The sequence below is a fragment of the Saccopteryx bilineata genome, chromosome 5, assembly GCF_036850765.1.
Source record: "Saccopteryx bilineata isolate mSacBil1 chromosome 5, mSacBil1_pri_phased_curated, whole genome shotgun sequence".
NCBI lineage: Eukaryota > Metazoa > Chordata > Mammalia > Chiroptera > Emballonuridae > Saccopteryx > Saccopteryx bilineata.
Window position 1 is genome coordinate 144,104,994 of NC_089494.1, and position 25,407 is coordinate 144,130,400.

Consider the following 25,407-nt stretch of genomic DNA (forward strand, 5'->3'; position numbering starts at 1 on the left):
GCCTTTTTCAGCAGTTGAAATTTGTGGCTTCTTTATTATTGGAATGTCTTTATTGATCAACTTCCAGTGTATCTGAAAAGGATGCTTGTCAGACTAATTAATAAAATTCTTCTTCTTCAAATCATGCTTCTTTGAAAATATAAAACTATAAAAGCTGTATTATAAATATATATACTACTTTTTTTCTCATTAAAATTAGATATTTTTTCTTTTATTTATTAAAAGAAAATAGCAAATAATAAAATTTTTAAAATCAGATTTATATCCTGGCACTAAAGAATGCAATTAAATTTTTTTTTCCCATTGATATGTGTGTGTGTGTGAGAGAGAGCAAGGGATAGAAAGACAGAGAGAGAGAAAGAGAGAGAGAAGCATCAACTCGCCTTTCCATTTAGTTGTTCCATTTAGTTGTGTACTCATTGATTGCTTTTTTAATGTGGCCTAACTGGGGATCACACTGGGGATCTGAATTGGTACACTAGGACAATGCTTTATGCACTGAGCAATCTTGCCAGGACCAAAGAATGCAATTAAAAAATTATTGAATTATTGCTCATTCTAGGATGTTGGCTGTGGGTTTGTCACATACAGCCTTTATTAAGTTGAGGTATGTTCCAACTTTGTGTGAGTTTTTATCATAAATGGGTGCTGGAATTTATCAAATGTTTCTTCTGCATCTATTGATATGATTATGTGGTTTTTATTCTTCATTTTGTTTATGTAGTGTACCACATTTATTGATTTGTGGGTGTTATGCCAACCTTATATCCCTGGAATAAATCTCACTTGATCATGGTGTATGATCTTTTTAATGTATTGCTGGATCTGGTTTGCTAATATTTTGTTGAGGATTTTAGCTTCAAAGTTCATCAGGGATATTGGTTTTTAATTTTCTTTTTTTGTAGTAAATTCGTCTTGTTTTGGAATTAAGATAATGTCGGCCTCATAAAATGAGAGTGGTTGTCTTCCCTTCTTTTGAATTTTTTGGAATAGTTTGAGAAGGATAACTGTTAGTTATTCTTTGCATGTTTGGTAATATTCACCTGTGAAGCCATTCAATCCAAGAATTTTATTTTTGGGAAACTTTTTGAATACTGCTTCAGTTTCACTAGTTGTAATCTGTCTATTCAGATTCTCTGGTTCTTCCTAATTCAGTTTTGGAAGATTGTATGTTTTTTAGGAATTTTTCTATTTTGTCCAGATTGTCCAATTTGTTGACATACAGTTGTTTGTAATATTTTCTTACATTCCTGCCGGGGTCCAGCCCCGGAGGGAGGATCCAGGGGTCCCACAGGAGGAGACGGCGTTGGCGAAAATCGAGTGAGAGAGCCGAATTCTTTTCTTCCTCTTTATTCTCTAGTTAGCATTTACTGCCAGGCATCTCTGCCAATGGCTGGTCTAACATTACTTTTTATGCACACACACTAAATTATAATCACATGGTATTTTGAATACATCATTGTTTTAGTTTCACTATGGTTACATATTTCTAGATAACAGTTAATTCATATCTATAAGCTACAAGTCAGGTGGTAAGTTATTCAAAGTACAGTTATACAATAGTAATAATAATATTGGTACAAACTTCTAAAAGATTAGTACTAATTAATAACTCTATTTTACTGTTGTTGTGAGTCAAGGGCGCAGAAAGAGATAGCAGACGAAATCATCAAGGACTAGCAAAGGACCACCGCTTGCTCAGGCAAATAGCCTTGAGTTCATGTAGTGTCCTAATTCTTTTTTCACAAGACTACAAAAGGCTTGCTATTTAAGAAACTAACATAGCATTAAGAGTAACTTTTACTTAAAGATACATAGAGTGCACCTGCAAGATAGCTTAGTAGCAACATAATATCAGAAGGCATTAATTGCTATTGCTGCTATGAATCCCACCACATTCCTCTCCTTATTCTTGGAAAATACAAAAATCTTATGAGAATGTTTTACTGAGAAAAGCCCAGTAACTGCCTTCAGTCACAAAACAAGTCTTTTAACAAAACATTCTTTTCTTGCCAGCTGTGCTCCCATCCAAGGCCATGCAACGGGCCACTCCACTACACCTTACCTAAGATTCTAATGTCTAGTTAAACTTTATTTATTTACTATATTCATACACTAGTTAAGTTCTAACTTTATTCTTTCTAACATGATTAATAAGAAGAAATTCTCCTACAAACTTAACCCTTTATGAGGGATATCATGGCCAGCCTCTTATATTTATGAGCCCAGTTCAAGGGACTTACAGGCTTTTCTGTGCAACTTACACCTTCTGTCTCATTTCCAAAGAAATTACTACAAATCTACAGGGAAAGCACGGTACTATTATCCCTGTGCCACAAATAATAGCACACACCCAGGAAAGGGGGGATATAAGGCCAGATTAATTCAAAAGATTAAAGGGGGAAGTATCGTTGTGCCTTTCCTTTGTGGTGACTTTGTCAACCCGCAGCTGTTGGTCTTCACTGCGGTGACTCTATCAACCAGTAGCCATCGATCTTCTTTTGCTGTGACTTTGTCAACCAGCAGTTGTGGATCTTCTCCTGCTATGACCTAGTTAACCAGCATTAGTGGATCGGCTCCCGACACATTCCTTTGTATTTCTTTGGTGGCAGTTGTTACTTCTCCTTTTTCCTTTCTGATCTTATATATTTGGGTCCTTTCTCTTATTTTCCTTAATGAATCTGGTTAAAGGTTTATCAATCTTGTTTATCTCTTCAAAGAACCAGCTCTTGGTTTCATTGATATTTAGTATTTTTTAAGACTTTATTTTGTTTATTTCTGCTCTAATCTTTATTATTTCTTTTCTTTTACTAATTTAGGCTTTGTTGGCTATTCTTTTTATAGTACCTTTAAATGTACCATAAAATTATATTGCTTATTGGTGATTTTTCTTGTTTTTGAGATAAGCCTGTATTGCTATTAATTTCCCTCTTAGGACTGCTTTTGCTATGTCTCATAGATTTTGGGTTGTTGTGTTCTCATTTTCATTTCTTTCAGGGTATCTTTTGATTTCTATCTTTATCTTATTATTAACCCCTTTATTGTTTAGTAACATGTTTTTTAGCCTCCATATCTTTGTATGTTATTCAGTTTTTTTCTTATGATTGATTTCTAATTTCAACCATTGTGGTTAGAAAAGATGTTTGATATGATTTCAGTCTTTGTAAATTTATTGACACTTGTTTTGTGTACTTACATGTGATCTATCCTAGAAAATGTTTTATATGCATTTGAAAAGAATGTATTTGCTGCTTTGGGGTGAGATGCTCTGAAGATATCAATTAAATCCATCTGATCTACTGTGTCATTTAAAGCCACTATTTCCTTGTTGATTTTCTGTCTAGAAGATCTCTTCATTGATATCAATAGGGTTTTAAAATGCTCCATTATGACTGTATTATTGTTGATCTCTCCTTTTATGTCTATCAAGATTTGTTTTATACATATATATAGGTGCCCCTATGTTGGGCACATAAATGTTTACAAGGGTTATATCCTTTGGATTGTTCCCTTTTTCATTATGTAGTTTCCTTCTTTGACTCTTATTTCAGGCTTTGTTTTAAAGTTAATTTTGTCTGATATAAGTATTGCAATCCCAACTTTTTTCATTTTCATTTGCTTGAGATGTTTTTCCATTTTGTCTCTTTCTATTTTTTGTTTTGAGGTGGGTCTCTTGTAGATAACATATATATTGGTCTTATTTTTCTTATCTATTCAGCTACCCTATGTCTTTTGATTGGAACAATTAAGCCATTTACATTTAAAGTGTTATTGATAGGTATGTATTTATTTTCATTTTATTCTTTCTTTTATTTTTATTCTTTATTTTTTTTGTTCATATTTTACATACGAACAGCTGTAAACCTACTTCTGCCTTACCCTGTATTAGAACAAAATAGAAAATATTAGAGGACATCAAATACAAAAGGCATAGGTATTGTTTCAAAACTTTTGCTTAATGTACTGTTGTGTGTCCTGGGTTGTGAGATAAGATGCATTTCTTACAGTGGGCTTTAGTTGGATTTCTTTTTATTCAGTGAGAGGAGGGGAGGCAGAGACAGACTCCCACCGGGATCCACCTGGCAAGCCCATTAGGGGGCAGTGCTCTGCCCACCTGTGGAATTGCTCTACTTCTCAGCAACCGAACTCTTTTTAGCACCTGAGGTGAGGCCATGGAGCTGTCTTCAGTGCCCAGGCCCAATATGCTCCAATTGAGCCATGGCTGTGGGGGTGGGGAGAGGGTAAGAGAGGGTCAGAGGAGGAGGAGTGAAAAAGCAGATGGGCATTTCTCTTTGTGCTCTGACCTGGAATCGAACCTGGGACATCTACATACTGGACCGACCTCTACCACTGAACCAACCAGTCAGGGCAGTTAGAGTTCCACAAAAACTGTTTTAGGTTATTCTCAGCTGCCACTGAATGTGGTATATCTTAAATTTTCTTGTTAATGAAAAATGTTCATTATTAATATTTTAAAACTATAGCATGTATAGGTTGTATTTGAGGCTCCTTGACTGAAAATGTCATTTTTTAAAATTATTTTTAGATTTTGAGAGGTTATAAAACTATTTTCTCTCACAGCAGTTTTACTGATGAGAGGACTGATGATATCAAAACTTTGTAGGCACTGTATTTTCCTCTTTCTTTTTCTGGAAGCTTCTGCAGATTTTCTTTACTGTTAGGATTCTGAAGTCTCCCTCTGTTTGAGAGATTTGTTTTGCTTGTTCTTCTGGGCACTTGGTTGGTCCTTTAGGGCTGTAGATGCAAGTGATTTTTCATTCCCTTTCTTGTTTCTGAACCTTCTATTAGATGAATTTGTTTACAGAATTCTTAACTTTTCTCTATTATTGTCTGTTTCTTTATTGTTTTGCTCTTCATTTTGGGAGTTTTTTACCCCTCTCCTTTTTATCTTGAAGAAAACTAGTTTGCCTGTTCACTCCATTATTACACTTCCCCATTGGTATTTTATTTCCACAACTGTATTTTTAAAAATTTTTAACTTTACAAAGTACAATTTACTCTTTTTGAAGTTTGGTCTATGAATTTTGATAGATGCCTATAGTTGAGTGACCACCACCATGATCAAAATACAGAACACTTGCATCACTAAAAATTTGCTCCTGTTGCCCTTTGTAGTCAACTCACCCCCCCAACCCCAGTCCATGTGAACCACTAATTTCAGCAAGTACATTTTTATTCTTTAATTTTAGTAGATCTTTAGTGTTTTTGATTTTCCTTAGCAATTTGTTCTTAGCAATTTGTTGTTGATGTAAGTTAATTATGTTGTAATATTCAAAGTAACATGGAGTTCTAGGATGTTTTTCAAAGTTCACATGCATGGATTGTTTCCTCCAGACTCCACTGTGTTCTGTGCACACACACACACACACACACTTTCCCTCTTATTTTTTTCATTGTCCTTTTCTTTCTTGCTATTGGATCTTCTTAAATGATGGAGGTTTGTTAGCTGCTTGTCTATGTTTATGGGTGAAGAGGAAGGGGGTAGACGAGGTAGCTGAACTAGGTCTCCATAGCTGTTGGAAAGTCTGACTTTCTAGCAGGTCATGCCCTTGAGTGAAAATGCTGACTGTGGCCTTCTCTAAGTGCTTTGACTGGCCAGGGTGTCACCAGGCCAGTGTCCCCTAAGGTGCACAGATGGGATCAGCTAAGATGGAGAACCCAAGTTCTTGGAACCCACCAACCAACCAACAAACACATGGAGGGCTGTACTCTGTGGATTAAGTTCTTTATAATATTTTACTTCCCAGGCATATCTGATATGGGGTCTAACAAAGTCATCTCAAGAAAGGGTTTGTTCACAAGCTGATGACTTTCTTTAGAGAAAAGCCAAGGTCCCTGTCTGGGGTGAACCCGTCTGCCGGTGGGGCATGCTCTTCATGGGGAGTGCATGGACAACGGAAGGAGACCGGGAGCCCCAGGATCCGGGTGCAGCTCTCTAAATAGCCTGGTGACTCTGATGACATTTCCAGAAGCCCCATACCTCTGACTGTTTTGACTGTTCTGTTTGTCTATCAATTTGACCCTAACTGTTGAGTATCAACTAAGGCAGTGATTTTCAACTGGTGTGCCACAAGAATTTTTAAAACATGCATTACCTGATTAGTCAGGGGAACTGGTCTCTTTTCCCTTAGATTGTCAAATTAAAAAAATGACAACAGCCAACACACAGCAATAGCCATTGGTGGGAATGCCCTGTTTCGAATCATAAATATATATCATATACTTGGTCATGTCACATAATAAGGTTGTATCTGATTGGCTAATTCTTGGTACTGGAAATTCTTATATATGAGTATAGGCACCTGATTTTTTAAAAAGTCACTTTGGAGCAAAAGGGGAAGTTAATTACTATTAGTATATATTTTTTGGTAAATTAATCAAAATTATACCTATTTTTTTGTTGAATTGGCAAAAAAAAGTGTATTTTTTGGTGTGCCTCAGAATTTTGGTACTTAGTTTACGTGTGCTATGAGATGAAAAAGGTTGGAAATTGCTGAACTAAGGTGTCTTTAATCTTTCCTCTCTACCATCAATACTTTTATTCTTACTAACACACACTCTCTCTGGATATATTTGTATTTATTATATATGTATGGTTACATTTAAAAATATTTCCATTGGGCTTTTGGGTAAGAGGTGCCTAGTTTGCCATTCAAGTCAACTATAGTGTATTAAAGTCATAGGAGTCAAACATATGGAGGCTAATATGTATAATTTTGAAAATAATAACTATATAGTTTTAAAAATATGGCAGTTGAGACTTTTCAGAAAGTCATTTTTTCTTCCTATGCCATTAACCTGTGATGGAAAGGTTTAAAGCTGCATGTCTTTCTCCTGATCCAAGCCACTGAGCATAGCAGAAGTCTAATGACCTATTAGGTTTTAGTTTAATTATAAAACCAATAGCCAGAAAAGTACATTAAAGAAGAGCTGACCTATTTTGTGGCTAGATTTTACCTTTATGTACTTAGGAAAGGAATGTGACTTGTTTATTGAGTTGTTTGAAGAGGCAAAGGGGACAGATAGGTATTCAGAAGTTGGCAATGTTGTATATGACATTTAGTTCATTGCTTTAACACATATTGATGTGAAAGATGCCAATTATGGGATAATTTCCTTTGTCTTCCTGCAGCCTGCCTATTCTTAAAAACCACATTAAATGAATTTAATGTACACAATTTGAACAAACTGAAGTGTGTTGAAGAGTTCTTCCTCTCTATAAGAATATTTCTCTAATAGCATAGTGAAGGCCAATGGTTAAATAGATTTTAGTTTCTTGAAATTACTCTTATAGTCTGAAAAGTTAAAAAACAACTGATTTGCAAATTGTCAAGTAGGCAGAGTCTATAGAAGGTAGGGAAGCTTAGCCTGTGGTTCAGGATGTTTGGCAGGTGTTGCCTGGAGTGTTGAGAATAATGTTGAGTCTTTTCCGGGCCATTCAAATAGTGTGGTGTGATTAGTGATGTCTATGCTGAACATGGGAGGTAGCACATGAGCTAAGTATAGATCATTATGCCAGTGATAGTTGTTCCTGTTATCATTATTAGTTTACTGCAATTTATTTGACTTGTTTATCAGGTATAAATTTATCTGTGAGACTGCAACATTTTTATGGAAAATGCGCAGTTGAGTGTAATATTACATTTTTAGTTTTGCCTAGTTTTTTTCTTAAAAATAAGATCACTTAATGCTTTTCCCCTTCTTTAGCCTTTAAAGAATCATTTGATATTAAGCATATAACTGTATGTACTATATTTATTATTTTTAACAAGGGAATATAATGTGATCTTTTGTGTGTTTCTGATTCCTGTGTTTATACAGACTTTGTTTTTAACATTTTTCCAACTATAATGATGTCTTAGATACTTGAGTCCCAAATCTGCGTGTGTTCCTGTTGGCCATAATCACCAGTGCCATTTGGTGTCCCTGGGCACAAATCACAGAACCACTCAGCCACGTGTCCTTCCCTGTTTGTACATTCCCATGGTTGATATTGGCAGCAGCATAGGAAACTGTCTCCTCCACTACCTCATATTTTTCTTAAAGATTATCTAGGGTGTATGTGTATATTAATTTCTCACCTTTGACACTGTAATTCAAAATCTAAGTGACATGCTCTAACAGCTGATTAGTATTTCCTAGTGTGGTGGGTGTAATCCCTTTGATAGTGTCCTCTTTTGTAAATACGTGGTAGAAGTTACAATGGAGCCCTGCTGAGAAAGTAAATCAAAAGGTGACAAGTTGCTTGATCCTTCTAGCCAGAAAGAGAATTTGGTAAATTGTGAGACAGGTTATTGACTGCCCTTTAGAGATGGGCCATTGAGCTCTGTTCCTCCTTTTAGCTGGGCTTTGTAGTTCCTGTAGGGGAGGCTGCATTATCATAATCCATTTGTTTTTGTGTTTGATCTACTGGCAGCTCTCATAAGCCTCCTTTCTGAAGAGTGTTCCCCATTTACTTGCTCTGATTCACTGTTTTTATTTTCTTTAATCATAAAAATCAATGTTTACAACTAGTGTCATTATATGTGAGTTTTTATGGCGGTGTTACAGGGAGGAAGATTAGTAGTAGAATTAAGAACGAGATGATGGCTGTGGAAAGAAATTTGTGAATAGATGGCACATCAATGACATAGCAAGATAGCATGAGAAGCATGCAGAACTCAAAGATGCTGAAAGAATGAGTAGAATTATAATATCTTTGTCTGATGTCAAATAGAGCTAATGGTTTACTAACAGATTTTTACTTCAGGGGTTCTAGTAGATAGAAAATGCACAGATTGACCCAATATGTAAAAAAGATATTTTCCTAAAATACATCTACTTATTAAATGGTGATTCCCGGCAGCATTCAAACCAAAGTGTCAGTAGAAATAATGTAGAATTGTTTATTTCCTCATGTTATCATCTGAGTCTTTTTTTTTTTTACTTAATAGTGAAGATTGCTTAATTTATACAACTTTAGTTTATATTTTAATTTATATACAATTTTAATTTATACTCCTGAAAATATACTCTAAGTAGGATTACTTTTTGCAAATTATTAACAGTTATGAAATTTCCTAGAACTTTTATAAAAAGGGAAAACACTTCTAGGTTTTTTCCTTCTCTCATATAATATACTGTTTTCCTTTATGGCTCTTAAACTAACATGCAGTCTTGTTGTATGAGTTTTAAGATATTCTTTTGGGGAATGAAATATAAAGGAAGATGAGGAATGTGAGTACACATATGCTTGGCTTTTGCTGAACCACATGAAGAGAGCCCAGCGCTTGGCTTTTGGGTGTTCAGCCTCTGAGATATGGGTTCCAGGTGGGACAAGAAATGGTAGGAGAACTTCCCTGATGTCTCTGGCAGTGGACTCAGGCAGCAGAAGCATTTACAAAGGAAAGTATGAGGCTGTTTTCCATTCTTGCTGTGATTGCTTGGAGCTGATTTCAGTTTAGATTTTCTAGATATCGGAGGAGGCCTTCCTTAAGTTTGTTAACATTTGACTTATGGGGGGGCACAGCGCAACATAGATGTTAATGTACCTATTCATATTCTCCATCTCACCCATCCCATCATGAGTAGGTAAGGTATATGTTCCAGTCATCATAGCCATGCCTGGACTGCGTATTCTCATGCTGTGTTTATTCCTGTTGTACCTTTGCCATTAGAAACCCTTCTGTGTAAAATGGAGCTCCTTGTGTTCCTCCGTCTCAATACTTTTTCTTCCGGAAGTTTCTTCTGTTGTTAGTGGTTGTTTCTTATGTTTGCTGTGTATGCAGTGTTTGATCCCAGTCGGGGTCATTGTCCTTCTCTCCATCTCTGCTCATCCTGCCTCTCTGCCCTCATTCCAGTTTCAATTGTTACCTTTCCTCACTACCTGGGGCCCAAATGCATGCATCCTCGGGGATGGGGTAAAACTCCATGAATAAAAAGTCAATATCGCAACATAGCGGGTTTTCTTTTTGTTTAGTGCTCTCATTCCATATGGTATATGCTGGCATCCAGCTTTTTCCTGCACATGGGAGCCCTTGGAGGCAGGCTGGTAGTCATCAGTACATACTGGTGAGTTTCGCCATTCATTCATGGTGGGGCTTGCTTGGAGATCCTTTTTGATTGCTGAATGCACATGTTGTATTAGTTGTTAGGTAGGTTGAATACCATCCTTGTATAGAGACATTATTAATATTATTGTCACAAATTCCATATTTCATATATTTGATATATTCATTTTATGTCTGCTTGCTTGAGTTAGCAATAAATGGGAGAGAGAGATGTTGATGACTATGCCAGTTTTCTCTCTCTTTTTCTATCTCTGTATACACACACACACACACACATTCACACACATTAAAATTTTTTTCAGATATACATTTACTTTAGGAGAATATTTTTTTGGTGAAGTGAACCTTGGTCATTATGTAGTGTCCCTATTCTTTATAATGCCTTTCTTTGTAAAATGTTATCTTGTGTCATATTAATATAGACTTTTAAAAGTAGAATCTGAAAGTATGACAGTATTGGTCTTTTAGATGGCAAATTTAACCCATTTACATTTTTGTAATTATTAAATTGCTTCTTCCAACTGTTTAATATCTATTTGTCCTGTTTATTCTTTGCTTTTTTTCTTGCTATTCTCTTACTGAGATAGAGTTTTGGTTCTTTAAAAAATTTGATTTTTTCTTTCTATAATATTTGAATTTATATATTATATTTCCATTCTTTGTGGTTACCCTTGAATTGTTACCACATTTATTTAAGCAATGTCTAAAATTCAATACTATCCTAATCTTTCTCATGAACAATAAAAGAATTTTAGCCTGACCAGGCAGTGGCGGAGTGGATAGAGCATTGGACTGGGATGCAGAGGACCCAGGTTCGAGACCTCGAGGTCGCCAGCTTGAACATGGGCTCATCTGGTTTGAGCAAAAGCCCACCAGCTTGAACCCAAGGTCACTGGCTCCAGCAAGGGTTTACTCGGTATGTTGAAAGCCCACGGTCAAGGCACATATGAGAAAGCAATCAATGAACAACTAAGGTGTTGCATTGCGCAATTAAAAACTAATGATTGATGCTTCTCATCTCTCTTTGATCCTGTCTGTCTGTCCCTGTCTATCCCTCTCTCTGACTCACTCTCTGTCTGTAAAAAATAAATAAATAAATAAAATAAAAAAAAAAAAGAATTTTAGAATCCTTTAATTTTCTTACTTCCTTGCCATCTTATTATTGTCCAGTATTTTAGCTTTGTTGTTAAAAAATCACAGATAGTTGACATTGTTTCTATTTCACACATTGTTTTGTTTGTGTGTGCACACACACATGCATTTACTATTTCACTTGCTTACCATTTCTTTTTGTGTTTTAGCTTACCCTCTTAGAATTACTGTATTTTGCTTCTTGTTGAGGTACATCCTTGACAAATAGCTTCATAGAAGATCTGGTGGTGGTTATGTCCTCATGGTCTGCTTCTTTAAAAATGTTTTCTTTTTTATTCTTTAAAGGTATTTTTGAATGATAGGAAACAATTGTTGTGCTATAATATGAAGTTTTAAATTTGGGAGAAATACTTAAAATTATGTTTAAATCTTCTGTCCTCTTCCCATAATTTGACATAATGGATAAACTTACTTGCTGGTTAGCCTGACCAGGCGGTGGCGCAGTGGATAGAACGTCAGTCTGGGATGCTGGGGACCCAGGCTCAAAATCCCGAGGTCACTGGGTTGAATGTGAGCTCATCCGGCTTATGTGTGGGCTCACCAGCTTGAGCATGAGGTGGCTGGCTTGAGCATGGGGTCATGGTCACTGGCTTGAGCCCAAAGGGTGCTGGCTTGAAGCTGAAAGTTGCTGTCTTGAGCAAAGTGTCACTGGCTTGGCTGGAGACCCTGGTCAAGGCACATATGAGAAAGCAATCAATGAATAACTAAGGTGCTGCCATTATGAGTTGACGCTTCTCATCTCTTTCCCTTCCTGTCTATCTGTCCTTGTGTATCCCTCTCTCTTTGTCTCTTATTAAAAACAAACAAATGAAAAAACAAAAACTGCTTTCTGGTTAAATCAGAGCATGAAGATGGTCAGAGCACAGGTCCTTTTTATTTTGAATGTTACTTATTGTTTTTAGAGGGAGAGAGAAATTTAATTGGTTTTTCCACTTATTTATGCATTTGTTGGTTGATTCTTATATGTACCTTAAGTGGGTATCAAACCCACAGTCTTGCTATATTGGAACAACACTCTAACCAACTGAGCTATCCTGCCAGAGCTCAGTCACCAAGCCTTCACCTAACCCAGAAAGGCAGAGCTGAGAAGCCAGTTTAATAAGGAGAGGTCAGAACTTTTGCCTTCTAAATGTTCTTAAGAACTAAAGTTGCATTTTAATAAAAGTAAATAATACATTTAAAATGTTAATGCCCTTCTTTTATGAATGGTAGATTCCCAGGCACAAAGGGGCCTATGTTGGGAGTCCCCAAAATCACTCCCAGGCTTAGTTCTCTGGGAGGTGTCACAGGACAACATACTTTCAGGCTGTAATTTATCACGGTGGAAAGACATAGAGCAGAATCAGCAAGGGGAAAAGGTGGGTGAGATGAAGTCCAGGGGACACCAGGAGCAGGCATCCAGAACCCTCTCCCAGAAGAGTCACAGGGACACGCCTCATTCCCCCAGCAATGAGTTGTGACAACATGTGTGAAGTGTTGCCAACCAACAAAGCTTGTTAGAGACTCAGTTCCCAGAGTTCTCACTGGAGGCTGTTCATGGAGGCACCTTCTGCCTGGCAGGTACCCAAATTCTGGACTCCTAGAAGGAAGGCAAATGTTTAGCCTAAACGTTGTTTGTACAAACAGCTTGGGTGCAGTGCACCACTCTTGTCAGTTAATGGTGGTGGGAACCCTCCGCAAGTCCAGAATCTTAGACACCAGCCAAGGGCCAGCCTTGTAAGAGGGCCTTTCAGGCATGCTACCTGAGCTCTTCTGCACAGAGCCCATAAGGACATAACACTATAATAAAAAATTCTTTTGATATCTGAGTTCCCTCAAATTTTCTAGTTGAAGTGAAATTGCAACAGTGATTAGGTAAACAAAAAATTAAAGAGGGAAGAATTGAGTGCTCATGAGAGAAGAGTCAGCCGGGAGAAACTGACCCACAGGGTGGCAAACGGCTGTTTGTCGGGGAATGAGAATGAAAACAAAGATTAGAGTTGGTTAGAAAGAGCAAGCTGTCTTAAAATTAGCAGCCTTCTCTGACATTACAGATTTATTATTTGGGGTTTCTCAACCTCAGCACTATTGGCATTGTTAACAGGATAAGTCTTTGTTGGGGTCAGTGTGGGGGCTGTCCTGTGCTTTGTGAGATTTTTGGCAGCATCCCTGGCCTCTATGCAGTAGATACCCATAGCACCTGCCTCCCCACACCTCCTCCAGAAGTGGCGACCCAAATGACTCCTGATGTTGCCTAGTGCCAAATGTCCTCTGGGGAAGATGGTTGAGAACCAGTCTATTAACACAGATTTAAGTTTTAAAAAAATTATAAAGACCTTAGTTTCATATATTTAAGTGGTTTGGTAGTATTTTTACATTTACAGTAGTTTCCATTTATAAAGCTCTTTCATGTGGCTCTAGCAAAACCTCCTGAGAGAGCCAGGAGTAGTTTTTCCTCATTATAGAGATGAAGGCAATGAGACACAGGTTAAGTCACTTTGCATAGAGCAAAGAGAAAGTAGTAGTAATAGTAATGTTATTGTTATTAATAATAGATCTTTTATTGGGTGCCTACAATAAACCAGACATTGTTTGAAGTGCTTCACAAGTGTTAATTCTGGAGCAAGCCTAAGAAGTGCTACTGTTATATTGATTTTACAGATGAGGCAGTTGAGACCAGAGAGGTTAAGAAACCTGTCCAAAGACACACAGCTATGAAGTTTAAGAGCCAGGTTCAAACCCAGGTGGTTTGACTCCAGTGGAGGTCTTGGAGTCTTGCTCTTGCCCAGGGGTGTTCTTTTTCATTACTGCCTTTGGAGGTTGCCGCTTGTTTACACTGCTGTCTTCACTCTTGAGCAGCAGTGGTCTACTGGTTGCTATTTAACTTTTCTTATATATATATATATACTTACAAACTAAAGCTTACAGAGATAAAGAAAAGAACTTGAGAATCTTCTTTCTGTGACTTGACTTAGCTGTAGTCTTCTGTTACTATCTTGCTTCTTTTGCTGTTTATTTTGAAGATAGCATTTCACAGCAATCTGGATTTGTTGCAGCTGTCAGCCTAGTCTTGATATATACATTTCATCCAATTTCTGCATATTTCAGCAAAGAGACTTCTATTTATGATGCTTAAAGATTTCATGATATTCTTCAGATCTTTCCAGCAGCTCCTGAGGTAGTATATTTCACAATTTCTAAATTATGTCTACTTTCCAGGAAATTTGTACATGTACCAGTTAATCCACCCCATTATTTTGTATATTTTAAAAACTGTTTTTCCTGGTTCTATTTGAACATCCATTTCTTATGCTCCTGTGACTTCTGTTCTGTATTCTTTAAAGAATGAGAAATGACCTTCATGCAGGCTTGGTGAAGGAATCTTCTTTCCTTTAGATTTCTATTCAAGGTGTTCAAGACCTTCTACAATCACTTAAATACAGTGTTTGGAAAGAGCTACAATGAACTGTATTGTAGCATCAGTTTTAAAATGCTTTGCTTCTCTGCTTATACGATCGTGTTAGGGACCCCCGGCCTCTCAATTTATCTTTGTCTGGTTTTCTTTTGCAGGTGAAGTGGTGGGTGAGTGGGGGTTGAGACTATGACTTTAGACCAGAATATTGTTGAATTAGACAAAAATTACTACATAGACATGATGGAGAGGACTGCAGGACTTTCAGATGTGTCAAATTTGGCAAAATTAATTTGATTCTCCAGATATAGTAATTATTTAAGCTAATTCAGTGTGCGCTGCCATTTCTGTAATCCCACGTACTTCTTCTGAGTCTTATGTTTCTAATTCATGAGACCAATCCACTCCCTCTTGACTGGTATGCATTTGTTTCAACACCTGATTCTCTTGAATTTTGCTAGCTCTGAATAGAACTTGGATCTCCAAAGCCTCAGATTTTGATAGTGCTCATGATCCCTAGTAGTTTCGGGTATGGGTGCCTTCTTTCCTTCACTATTTATTATTTTGGTTATTGATATTAAACTAAACCTTTCCTCCCAGATTAAAAAAATTTTTTTACCACCACAAGTCAAGTCTCAAGGATTTCTTACTGTTAATCTTCTTTAGAAGAGTGACATTATAGATAGATGAACCCACTACTACAAAATCGTTAAATTTTAGAATTGAAAAAGATATTGAAAAAAGTAGAAAACATTGCATCTGTTCATAGTGCTCAGTATGATTGCTTAGCATATTAGTAATTTTGCTATTTAGCCACCAGGACAGCAGAGTATGTCTTCTAAAAGCAGCAGAAGACTTAAAAATGTTTTTACTATAACCTTTGTTCCAAATAGAACTTAGTATGAGATGGTGTTTTATTTATGCACATATATTTTGTAAGTTAAAATCTATCATGTTTTATTATTGTATAGTCATGTGGTGAGAATAATTAGATTGTTTTCATGAAATGATACTTCAGAATGAGAGGGAGGGGTGATAAGTGAAGTTTCCTTAGTATCACAATGGAATGATTTTGCCTGGCATGGAGGAATGTACTCACAGAGCAGCAGTTGCAAATTATAGCCTACCCACCTCGTTCACTTTTCTATCTCTGGTTAAAAATTAAACAGACTTTTAAATTAAACATAAATGACAGGAGAGGGCTGTCCCTCCAAATTCTGTCCTCAGACTGATAACCTGCAAGTTAGTACAGGAGGATTTCTTGGGGCTAAACTTCCTGTAACACATTTGAGAGTAGATTATAATTGCCCTATTTAATGTCCTTAAAAGACATATGTCAATTCTAAAAAGTAAACATTGTGGAACCCATGAAAATCCCTGTGAAACTTCATTTTACCGAATGTATTTTTTTTAAGTGTTGCTATTATTTTAGCTTTAGAAGTAGAGCCATATGCAGTTGCTACATTTTAAAGTCTAGTAAGGTACAACTTTCCAAGACTGACTTGTAAATATTACAGAGCACACCAAAACTGTCTGTCCAGCTTCATGTGCCTGGACCACAACTCAGAAGGAGCCTGAGGGTGTGGCTGACACACAGCCTATGACTTCAAGGGAAGGAGAGGGAGAGAGCTGGCCTCCTAATGCTTTCTCGCTTGAATCAGTAACTCTAGTTTTTATCAACATTTAAAACAAACCGAACTGTCTAGTTTTTCAGTCTGGATTAGAAGAAGGAAACCAGAAGAGAATAAGATGTGAAAGGCAGAGGGCTGGGTGTGATAAATGGTCTGACAGTTCCACAGCTACAAAAGCGTAATGATCACGTGCAGGTTAGGTCACTTGACCCTTGTAAACTTTGAAAGCACTGCTGCTTTGTATCAACCTTATTGCATCTATTATGATGATCCCAAGGAATCATGATAAAATTTAAATTAGGTTTGTTGATGCTCTAACAAGACAGAAAAATTATGTAAAGGTTTTGAAGGACATTAATTAAAATAGTTAAAATGCATCCAGTAAGTTGTAGGGTTTTTACTTTAGTTATCTGGAATCTATACTTATGAGGGTCATTTTATTATTTAAGAATGCTGGCAAAATGAGGTATTGACTCTTTAATTAATTGTGCCTACCACAAATCTGACACCACAGAGCTACAGAAGATGTTTAATCCTTATTTCAGAACTGCCTAGTGTACTTCGGTAGGCTGTTCAAAGTTTACTTGCATTGACTAATGATTACTCTATGAGCCTTCTCATAGGAAGCCAGGAGCAAGGTGTTGAAAAGAACCTTCTATAGAGAGGGTATAGTTTGAAACAGTGAGGCATAGAGGATTTTTGAGAAACCACCGAAAGAGACACAAGGTGGACATCACCAAAGAGAGGGAGGGGACTCTTTGAAAAACAGCTCTGAGTTCCAGAGCTTTTGTGGTGATAGAGCCCCAGCAGCTAGAGATGTGCCCTCAGTACCAGCTGCATGCAGGGAGGAGGCAGCTATGAGTCAGCATGTGTGTCCTCACCCACATATGGCAGTAAATGCCCTAACTGCCCAGCAGGAGGACTGTGCATTTGTATATGAGTCCACATAGGACAGAACACAGTGAAGGTTGACCACAGCCTGACCTGAGCTCCCACCTCTCTCCACTCTCCCTCCCTCCCTCTTTCTTTACTTTTCATGAATATTTATTGCAGTCATACTATGAGCCAGACACTGGTAGGTGCTGAGTGTGCTCTGACATAGGACAGGACAGACTGTTCTTGCTGCCACAGAACTTTCATTGTGTTGTGAGACAGAGACCTGTCAACAGGAACATACAGATGGATATGATAAGGTTTATAATGGGAAGGAAAGTCCGCTCCATGTTTGAGAGACCAGGAAGGCTTCCTGAGGAAAATGACATCCAAGGCGAGACCTAGGAGATGAAGAAGAGTTTGCCAGAGAGGTGGGGTGGGAGTGAATGAGTGTCCCAGGGCAGGCGGACAGCAGGTCAAGGAGGCCTTCAGAAATAAGATGGGGACTCCATGGCCAGAGTATGGTAAGGGAGTGAGGAGTCTGCAGATTGTTGGTCATGGGGGAGACAGGGTGCTGGGCTTTATTCTTGGATTAGTGGGAAGCGATTGAAAGGTTTTGCTCAGAGAAATAATGTAATCAGACTGGCATTATAGAACATTTGTTTTGGCAATTCAGATCGGAAGGGCAAGACTGGCAAGTGTTATAGTTACCTGAAAGATAAATGTGGCCTATAATGGAAAAAATGCCGTGGAGGTGGAGAAAAGTCAATGTGATTGAGCCATGCTCAGGAGGGAGAAGCAATAGACTTGGTGACTGATTGATTGGATGTGGGAGTTCTGGCTTGGACATCTGGGCACTAGTAAATGAAATGGGGAGAAACTTGTCTTGGGGTGGGGTAGGCTGATGGACAGTTGAATTTTAGACTGGCTGATTTTGTGGTGGGCATGAGATATATACAAATGGAAATGCCATTGGGTCTGAGGTTCAGGGTAGAACAATGAGTTAGAAATATTGACTTGAGAGTAATTAGTGTTTATAGATGGGATGCCCAAAGCCAGAGGCCAGCAGACAGGAGCCCACAGGAGACTGAGAAGGAACAGCTAGATGGAGTGAAAGACAGGCCAGAACATGTGGTGACATAGAAACCAAGAAAGGACATTCCAAGATGGAGGGGAGGCCCCACGCGAGGAAGACCAAAAGATGTCTTTTGGATGTGTCCACAGGAAGTCATTGTAACTTTGACCAGAGAAACTTCTGGAGACAGAAACTAGAAGCCAGAATACACAGAGAAGAGGAAAAAGTTGGAGAGGAGTAGAGCAGGGACAGCAAGTTTAGGCCTCTTTGTGAGGAAGTTTAGCTAAAGGAGAGAAGAGGTTCTAGCCACCACATGCCAGAGGGGTATGTGGGATGACCGGAGGGACAGTGAAGGAGGGAGGCCCTGAGCACACTTGGGTGCTGACGGGGAACAGTTGAGAGAATAGAGAAGTGAGATGGACTTTGGGGGAGATATTGGGAATAACTGGGTGACAGAGGGTTCTGAGAATGGAGCGGGAGTGGGATTCAGAATAATGATACAGAGATGATCTTAGTCAAGAGTAGAGACACCTTTTTCCGTTGTGCCAGAGGAAAGAATACAACATTGGGTATGAATGCATTGTTTTGTTTCATAGTATTTAACTATGATCTCTAAACTATTTCTCCACAGACACTACCCAAAGCAGTCCTTCACTACTGTGGCAGACACACCTGAAAATCTTCGCCTGAAGCAGCAAAGTGAATTGCAGAGTCAGGTAATTTCTAAAAGGCCCATTTTTGTTACATTGGTACTAAATATTATTCACAAAGCCAGGCTTCGAGCTTCTGCCATTGTACTGTTCGTGCAGGGTGTCTGGCCGGGGTGAGGGGGTGATCTGAAAGCAAGCCTGGGGGGACATTCTGGGCGAAACTGCTGAACATCTGCTGTCTTCCTGGTCTTGAAGCATCCCAATAATGTCGATTCTGGTAGTCACGTGGGATTAGGGCAAGTAAACAAGTTCTGGTCAGAGTAAGTGTTTTCCAACAATATTGATTTATTTGGTCCTAAATATTTAGAAACATTTTATAAATAGCTTTTCCACACTGCATATGTAGGGGAGTGGAGAGGTGTTAACTTGACCCAGTTGCAGTGCATGTGGGGCTGACACCCTGTCTGTGTATCTCACACCAGCCACTCGCTCTGTTTTCATCCTGTCACTTTATGTGTCATATTTCTTTCATATGTCACACTGACAGCATGAACAAAGATTAGAACACCACGTTTGGCGCCAAGTCAACCATTTTGGTTGGAAACCTGCCTTCAATATGGTGAAACACATTTGTTAAGACTGGGGATTTGAGCGACAGTGTTTCTTGCGGGACACCCAAACTCTTCTTAAGAAGCCCAGGGGGCTCTCTTTGGGAGGAGTTCTCTTGTGTCAGGTCTGCTGGCCATAGTGGAGGAAGGTTCTGGTCAGGCCCTGCTGCCTGTTGGGCAGCGGTGTACAGGCTTACCTCATTTTACTACACTCAGAATCATTGCGCTTTGCAGATACTATGTTTTTTAATAAATAAACTGTCCCTCTACCAGTCAAAAGATTATGACTCTCTGAAGTCTCAGATGATGACTAGTACCTTTTAGCAGTGAATATTTTTTAAAATTAAGGTATGTCCATTGCTTTTTTAGACATATTAATGTTATTGCATATTTAATAGACTATATTGTAAACTCACAGGGAAAGCAAAAAATTCATGTGACTCGCTTTATTGCTACATTTGCTTTTAAGTTGTGGTCTGGAACCAAACTGAGAGTATCTTGGAAGTATGCCTGTAGTAAAAGAACACGGGTGGGGGGGAGGGGGGAAGGAGGAGGCTGCCCTGTGGTTCCCCTGCTGCTGTGCATTGGTAGGGACCTTGGGCTAGCCACACTGATTCTTTGTGCTTCTGTAAAGTGAGATGGTCTACCTTGTCTTCTCTACGTGTCTTGAGGGTGAATGCAAGTATCAGATGGTTAGGTTTGAGAGCATTTTAAAAAGCTAAAAAATACTACATGATTTTGGAGACTTATTATCATCATCGTCATCATCCCTGAAAATCTCTGCTGTGAAAAAGGCAGAAGAGCAGAATGTGTGAAGGAAAGAGATGTCTGGTTTAACACTTGTTGAAAACGTTAGGCTGTAGCTATTTTTAATCAGAGGTGTTAGCTCTCACTTGGACCCGGTCTGATTATTCTGTGTGGGTTTAGCTGATCATAGGGAACATGGTAGTTCCCACCGCCCTCCTTCTGGGGACTTGGGACCACTTTACAGGCTACTGAAGCAGAGGAAGTATAACTCAAAGTAAAGTTTGCTGTTGGTTAACAATGTTATAAAGATTTGGTTGGCAGTTAGTTTTTGGTTTGTATAAAATGCTAATTTTTGTGTGCTAAGTCATTAGTTCAAAAAACTGAGTGCTGGCCAAAGAGAGGCAGTGTGGTGAGCCGTCAGAACATCCTTCCCTCGTTCACACACAAAGGGTGCCAGCCCTCGGCTGCAGTCTGTGCAGATCTGGTACACCTTTCTTCTCATCAATTTAGGATTAATTGGATAATTCTGCAGAAGCACTTTGAGCACATTGGAAAACAGAACTAGATCAAGCAATCAATTATTTGTTTCCTGCCTATCATATATCCTTGTTCTGTGCAGGACAATTCATAATTAGTTCATCTTTCCTTCACAGAGCTCGCAGGTGTGCCCGAGGAAACAAGACTACCCCCCCCCTCGGGACAGCTATGTGTAACTTACTGTCAGGGTTCAGAAAGGAAAGGGTGAGTGCTTCTGCTGCAGGTGGGACGTGAGCCATAAAGGCTAGGAAAAAATCTGATAAGAGCCCTGTCTCCTTCCTTTGAAGGCACACTGCTCCTTTTGGGTTCAGGTAGGGAATATATGTGCCTAGGGAAAAGCATTTATTGTTTTTTACTTTGTGCCCGATTCTAGAAATGCAAACAAAAACGTAGCTCACTGTTTTACAATAAAAGGCTGCTTTTATTCTTCGCAGTCAGAGGCTGTGCAAGCAGAGGAAGGTAGGTGGTGGGGCCAAGCGACAGGAGCCGAGCCGGAGCCACACACAGGGCTCCGTAGGGGCTGCACTGCGAGCTGGCGAAGGCAGCACTTTCCTAAGGATTTTGCTCAAATGTCATCTCCTGTAGGAAATATAGGACTTCATCAGGCCTTCAGTGTGGGAGAGTGCCAGTTTTTTCAAAAACCGTATTGAATTGGGCAAAGCATCAGGGAGGGGATGTAAAGGATCATCATCACCGTCAATCTTGCTATTTTCAGGACATGATTTTATGTGCATCATTGCATTTGATCTCAAACTGTCCAGTGAGACAAGTATTTATTATTATCTGTATTTAGATGAAACACTCAACCTTTAGGGATTATGGATAGCTTGCCCTCGCAAACTTAATAAGGTGTTGAACTTGGAACAGAACCAAGTTCTGTGAGTCCCTAATGTCCCCACTCTTAACCAATTTTCTGGTCCCTTTACTCAGGAAACATCTAGAAAAGGGGATCTCTAAGCAAAACATTGCAGTGCAAGGTGATAATGCAGTATAAAAGGTAGAATTTTGCAAAAAGTGCAAAAATCACACGTAGGAACAGGCCCTTCTCCACTTCTACCTCCTGCTTCTTTTTCTTCTTCTTACTTTTTTTGGAGGGTGGTGGAAAGAGAGGAAGCCCTTCTGTAAGAGCATTTCTAATTTTTCAAAAGCTTAGAACAATATCTATCCTAATGGTCGATTTAATTTTAACATATTAAATGGTTTACTTCTGTGGCAGGGCATTTCCTTAGACTTTTGATATCAAGAATTCTGAACAGCTCAACAGTTTTGGTAGAAAATTTACTATTAATATTTTATTGACTTGTTTTGATAACTTGTGGTGCTAAATGAGTCAAATCTGTTCATAACTCCAAGTTTTGACATGCTGAAAATTTTAAAAATTGTTTGGTTAAAGTTAATTCTTTTTCCCCCATACATTAGCTTCCCAAATGAGCCAAAATGAAGGAAAAACAAAAGTTAATTTTCAATCCTATTATAGTTACATGTCAAAATTTCCCCTCCCTCCCTCCCTCCCTTCCTTCCTTCCTTCCTTCCTTCCTTCCTTCCTTCCTTCCTTCCTTCCTTCCTTCCTTCCTTCCTTCCCTCCCTCCCTCCCTCCCCCTTCCCTCCCTCCTTCCTTCCTTCCTTCTTTCCTTCCTTCCTTCCTTCCTTCCTTCCTTCCTTCCTTCCTTCCTTCCCTCCCTCCCTCCCTCCCTCCCTCCCTCCCTCCCTCCCTCCCTCCTTCCTTCCTTCCTTCCTTCCTTCCTTCCTTCCTTCCTTCCTTCCTTCCTTCCTTCCTTCCTTCCTTCCTTCCTTCCTTCCTTCCTTTCTCTCTGAGGAGGTTGTAAACACAGCCAGCATTTTTCTTTCTTTTTTGCTTAAGTGTTAGATCCTCTGAAGCTTTTTGGGGGCATTTATGTTGGATACCAGATTCTCATAATAAAATGGTATGAAATATCGGAGAATAAACGAGAAAACCATGGTTTAGCTTTTCAGACTGGGAGACAGGCAGTGGCTTACGGGCATCACCAGCTTGCAAACAACTGGGGAGGGTGCATTTGGCCAGGTGCCGAGCACAGTGGATGTGGACTGCCCTGGAACTTAGCAGTTGACTTAGGGGAGGGGAGCAAGAAGCTCTTCTACCATCACAAGCTCTCTTTTCATCCCACATCACTGGATGAACTGCTTCAAAGAAATAACAAGTGGTGGTTAGGCGCCCCTACTGGCCCACAGTAGCCTGTTCAGCAAGGAGCAAAAGGAAAACTACTTCTAGGCATTAGTAACATTATCCTTGACCTGTAGGGCATTAAGTTTTCATTGCTTGCCTTGGGACTGGCATAATACCATTTTTCTAGGAAAGTGTGCCCTGAGTCCCGAAACCTTGCCTTACAAACTAGACTTCTGGAACAAATGTTTTGTAAGTTGGGGGACCCCTCAACTTCAAAACTTAGCAAGATGAAAAGCCCCTTAGGAGAGAAATTTCCTTAACTTATTTTAATATTATGTTGTAGTAAATGTTTCTTTTTTCGGGCTCTGTAGCATGCATTTATTGGAAGGAAAGGCACAGATGTTTTGAGCACTTTGGATCGGGGTCTGCAGACTTTTTAAAGCTGGTTCTTTGAATGGAATTTGGAGTGGAAGTAGCTACAGCAAAGAGAGCGAAGTGGGGCTGTTGTGGGGGAGGTGGAAGCAACCCCCTGCCCTCCCCCTGCTTCTCCTCGTCCTCGCACTTGCTCCCAGGGCCCTGGCTGCCTGTCTTAGGAAACCTGGGGCCTCTACGGCAGAGTTCTGAAAACCACTGCTCAAAAGGAAGAGAAATATTAGCTATTTCCCACTTAGTTGTTTATGGGGTTGGCTTAGCTGTTTGCAATCATGCTGAAAATAAGAGAGATTTTGGGCTCCTTGTGTTCTTGAAAGAAGTGTGTGTAATTTATGAGTGCTCTAAGATGAAAGGTTGAAAATGGTTATGAATAGACTACAAATCACCGTGGAGCCTTTGAGTCTTCATCTGTAATATGTGCTGATTTCTTTTAAATCTTTCACGTTTTTGTGGAGGCATAAGAAACATGGCTTACCGGGAATGTGATACAGGATAGTAGGAAGTGTGAGAAGGTAATGTAGGTTTTTTTTTTTATGGGCAACATAATAGTTAAACATCTTTGTGGGAGAAATGAATACACGTGTTTAATATAAACCTCTGCAAGTTACGGAGGCAGAGTGTGACACGCATTCCCTTTCTGTGGCTTGCCCTCCTTGGCGCTTCTCTGTACCTCCTCATTCTATGTTCCATTTCAGGAGGCTTTTTCTCCAAGTTACCTGTCATCTAACCACCTGGTAAGGTGTTAAATAATTACCTAGAGTAAGACCCTTCTCAGGTGGCAGTTGCATTTTAATTGGGTGTCATGGAAGATTAGCTTCCTTCAAAGCAACAAACCCCTGACTGTGGAACTTGAGTTACTGTCCAAAGACAATTACAGAGCTATTTTGGATAGCATCCTCTGTATGACTCAAGTTTCATTCTAAGGGTCCCATTCTATCATAAATTTGACCTAAATTTTATTTGCCACCAAGTGCCAATCATACACCAAATTCTATGCTAGATACTGGGATGCAGTAGTGAGCAAACCCAGCTAAAGCCCTCACTCTCAGGGGAATTAGAGTTTAGTGGTGAGAGAATGTGAATAAACTAACAAAAGGAGGTAAATTTGAAACTGTGACAAGAGGTGCAGAGAAAGCCTTGTGCATTTTACTTATGTTTCAAACCATTAGGGAGGTGGAGGTCTGAGGACGTTCCTGCAGACAGATCCATGTGGGATCTCAGAGTGGCCGGCTGCATCCTGCCCAGCTGTGGAGCCCACTTCTAAAGGCTTCTCTTCTCTTCCCCCATTTCCTGGCTCTTTGCTTGTCACTGGGTCCTCTTCCCTTCCCTTATCCCACTTGACAAACTCAGCCTCCTAAACAGGAAGACTGTCCCTCCAGATAGTTCTTATTGGTAATTCTTGTATTCAGCTGATCTTGGACAAGAAGCCTTTCAGACTTGCCTTTTAATTTTCTATTTTCTTTGAACCTCGTTTTGGCAGCTTTAGAGTTCCCATCTTTTGATTTTGTCCCCCATTTGATGCTGTGGTCCGACCCTGGGGTGCTGCTCCTTCCTTCCCACAGTAAGCTCCTTCTCATGTACGGAAAGGTAAAAGTTCACAAGGAGAAGCTTCGGTGTGTTTCTTTTCAAGGCTGCGAGGCAGGGAAAATGATGAGAGATTACGTTTCACATATCAGAAGGGATGAATGTGAATAAGAACTTCAAAGGAGAAATATTCATTCACTGACGCAGCACGTTTCTTTCAGGGAACAGAACACGCTGAGCAGATGTTAACTCTAACCCCCACAGTGCCCCACAAGTAAGATTGCTTTTCTGTGTTACTTCTGGATAAAATGAGGCAGCAGACAAACATGCTAGTAGTGACAGACAGGAAAACAACCAAGATGTTTTGATTTGCTGTGTCATGATGAGGTTTTAGGGCCTTTCATCACAGAGATCTGGTCTTCTGCTCCTCACCTGCCTGAAATGACCCCTATTCTTTCCAGCTGTTCTTTGCATCCCAGCGCAGTGGTCCTCGGGTGCCCCCCTGGCTCATCCTGTCTTCCTCTCCATCCTTCCCACAGCCATGGTGGAGGGGGTGTGCGCCTACACTACA

The 25,407-nt window shown here is 39.3% G+C and overlaps 1 protein-coding gene across 2 annotated transcripts in view; it reads left to right on the plus strand.

Moving 5' to 3' along the window:
• The window catches only part of NEBL (nebulette), a 501,273-nt gene that overhangs the window by 153,301 nt on the left and 322,565 nt on the right, over window positions 1–25,407 (plus strand). For both annotated transcript variants that reach the window (XM_066233817.1, XM_066233818.1), the window contains exon 3: window positions 18,824–18,908. In XM_066233817.1, the coding sequence (XP_066089914.1) occupies window positions 18,824–18,908 (85 nt within the window). The remainder of the gene's footprint in view (window positions 1–18,823; window positions 18,909–25,407) is intronic.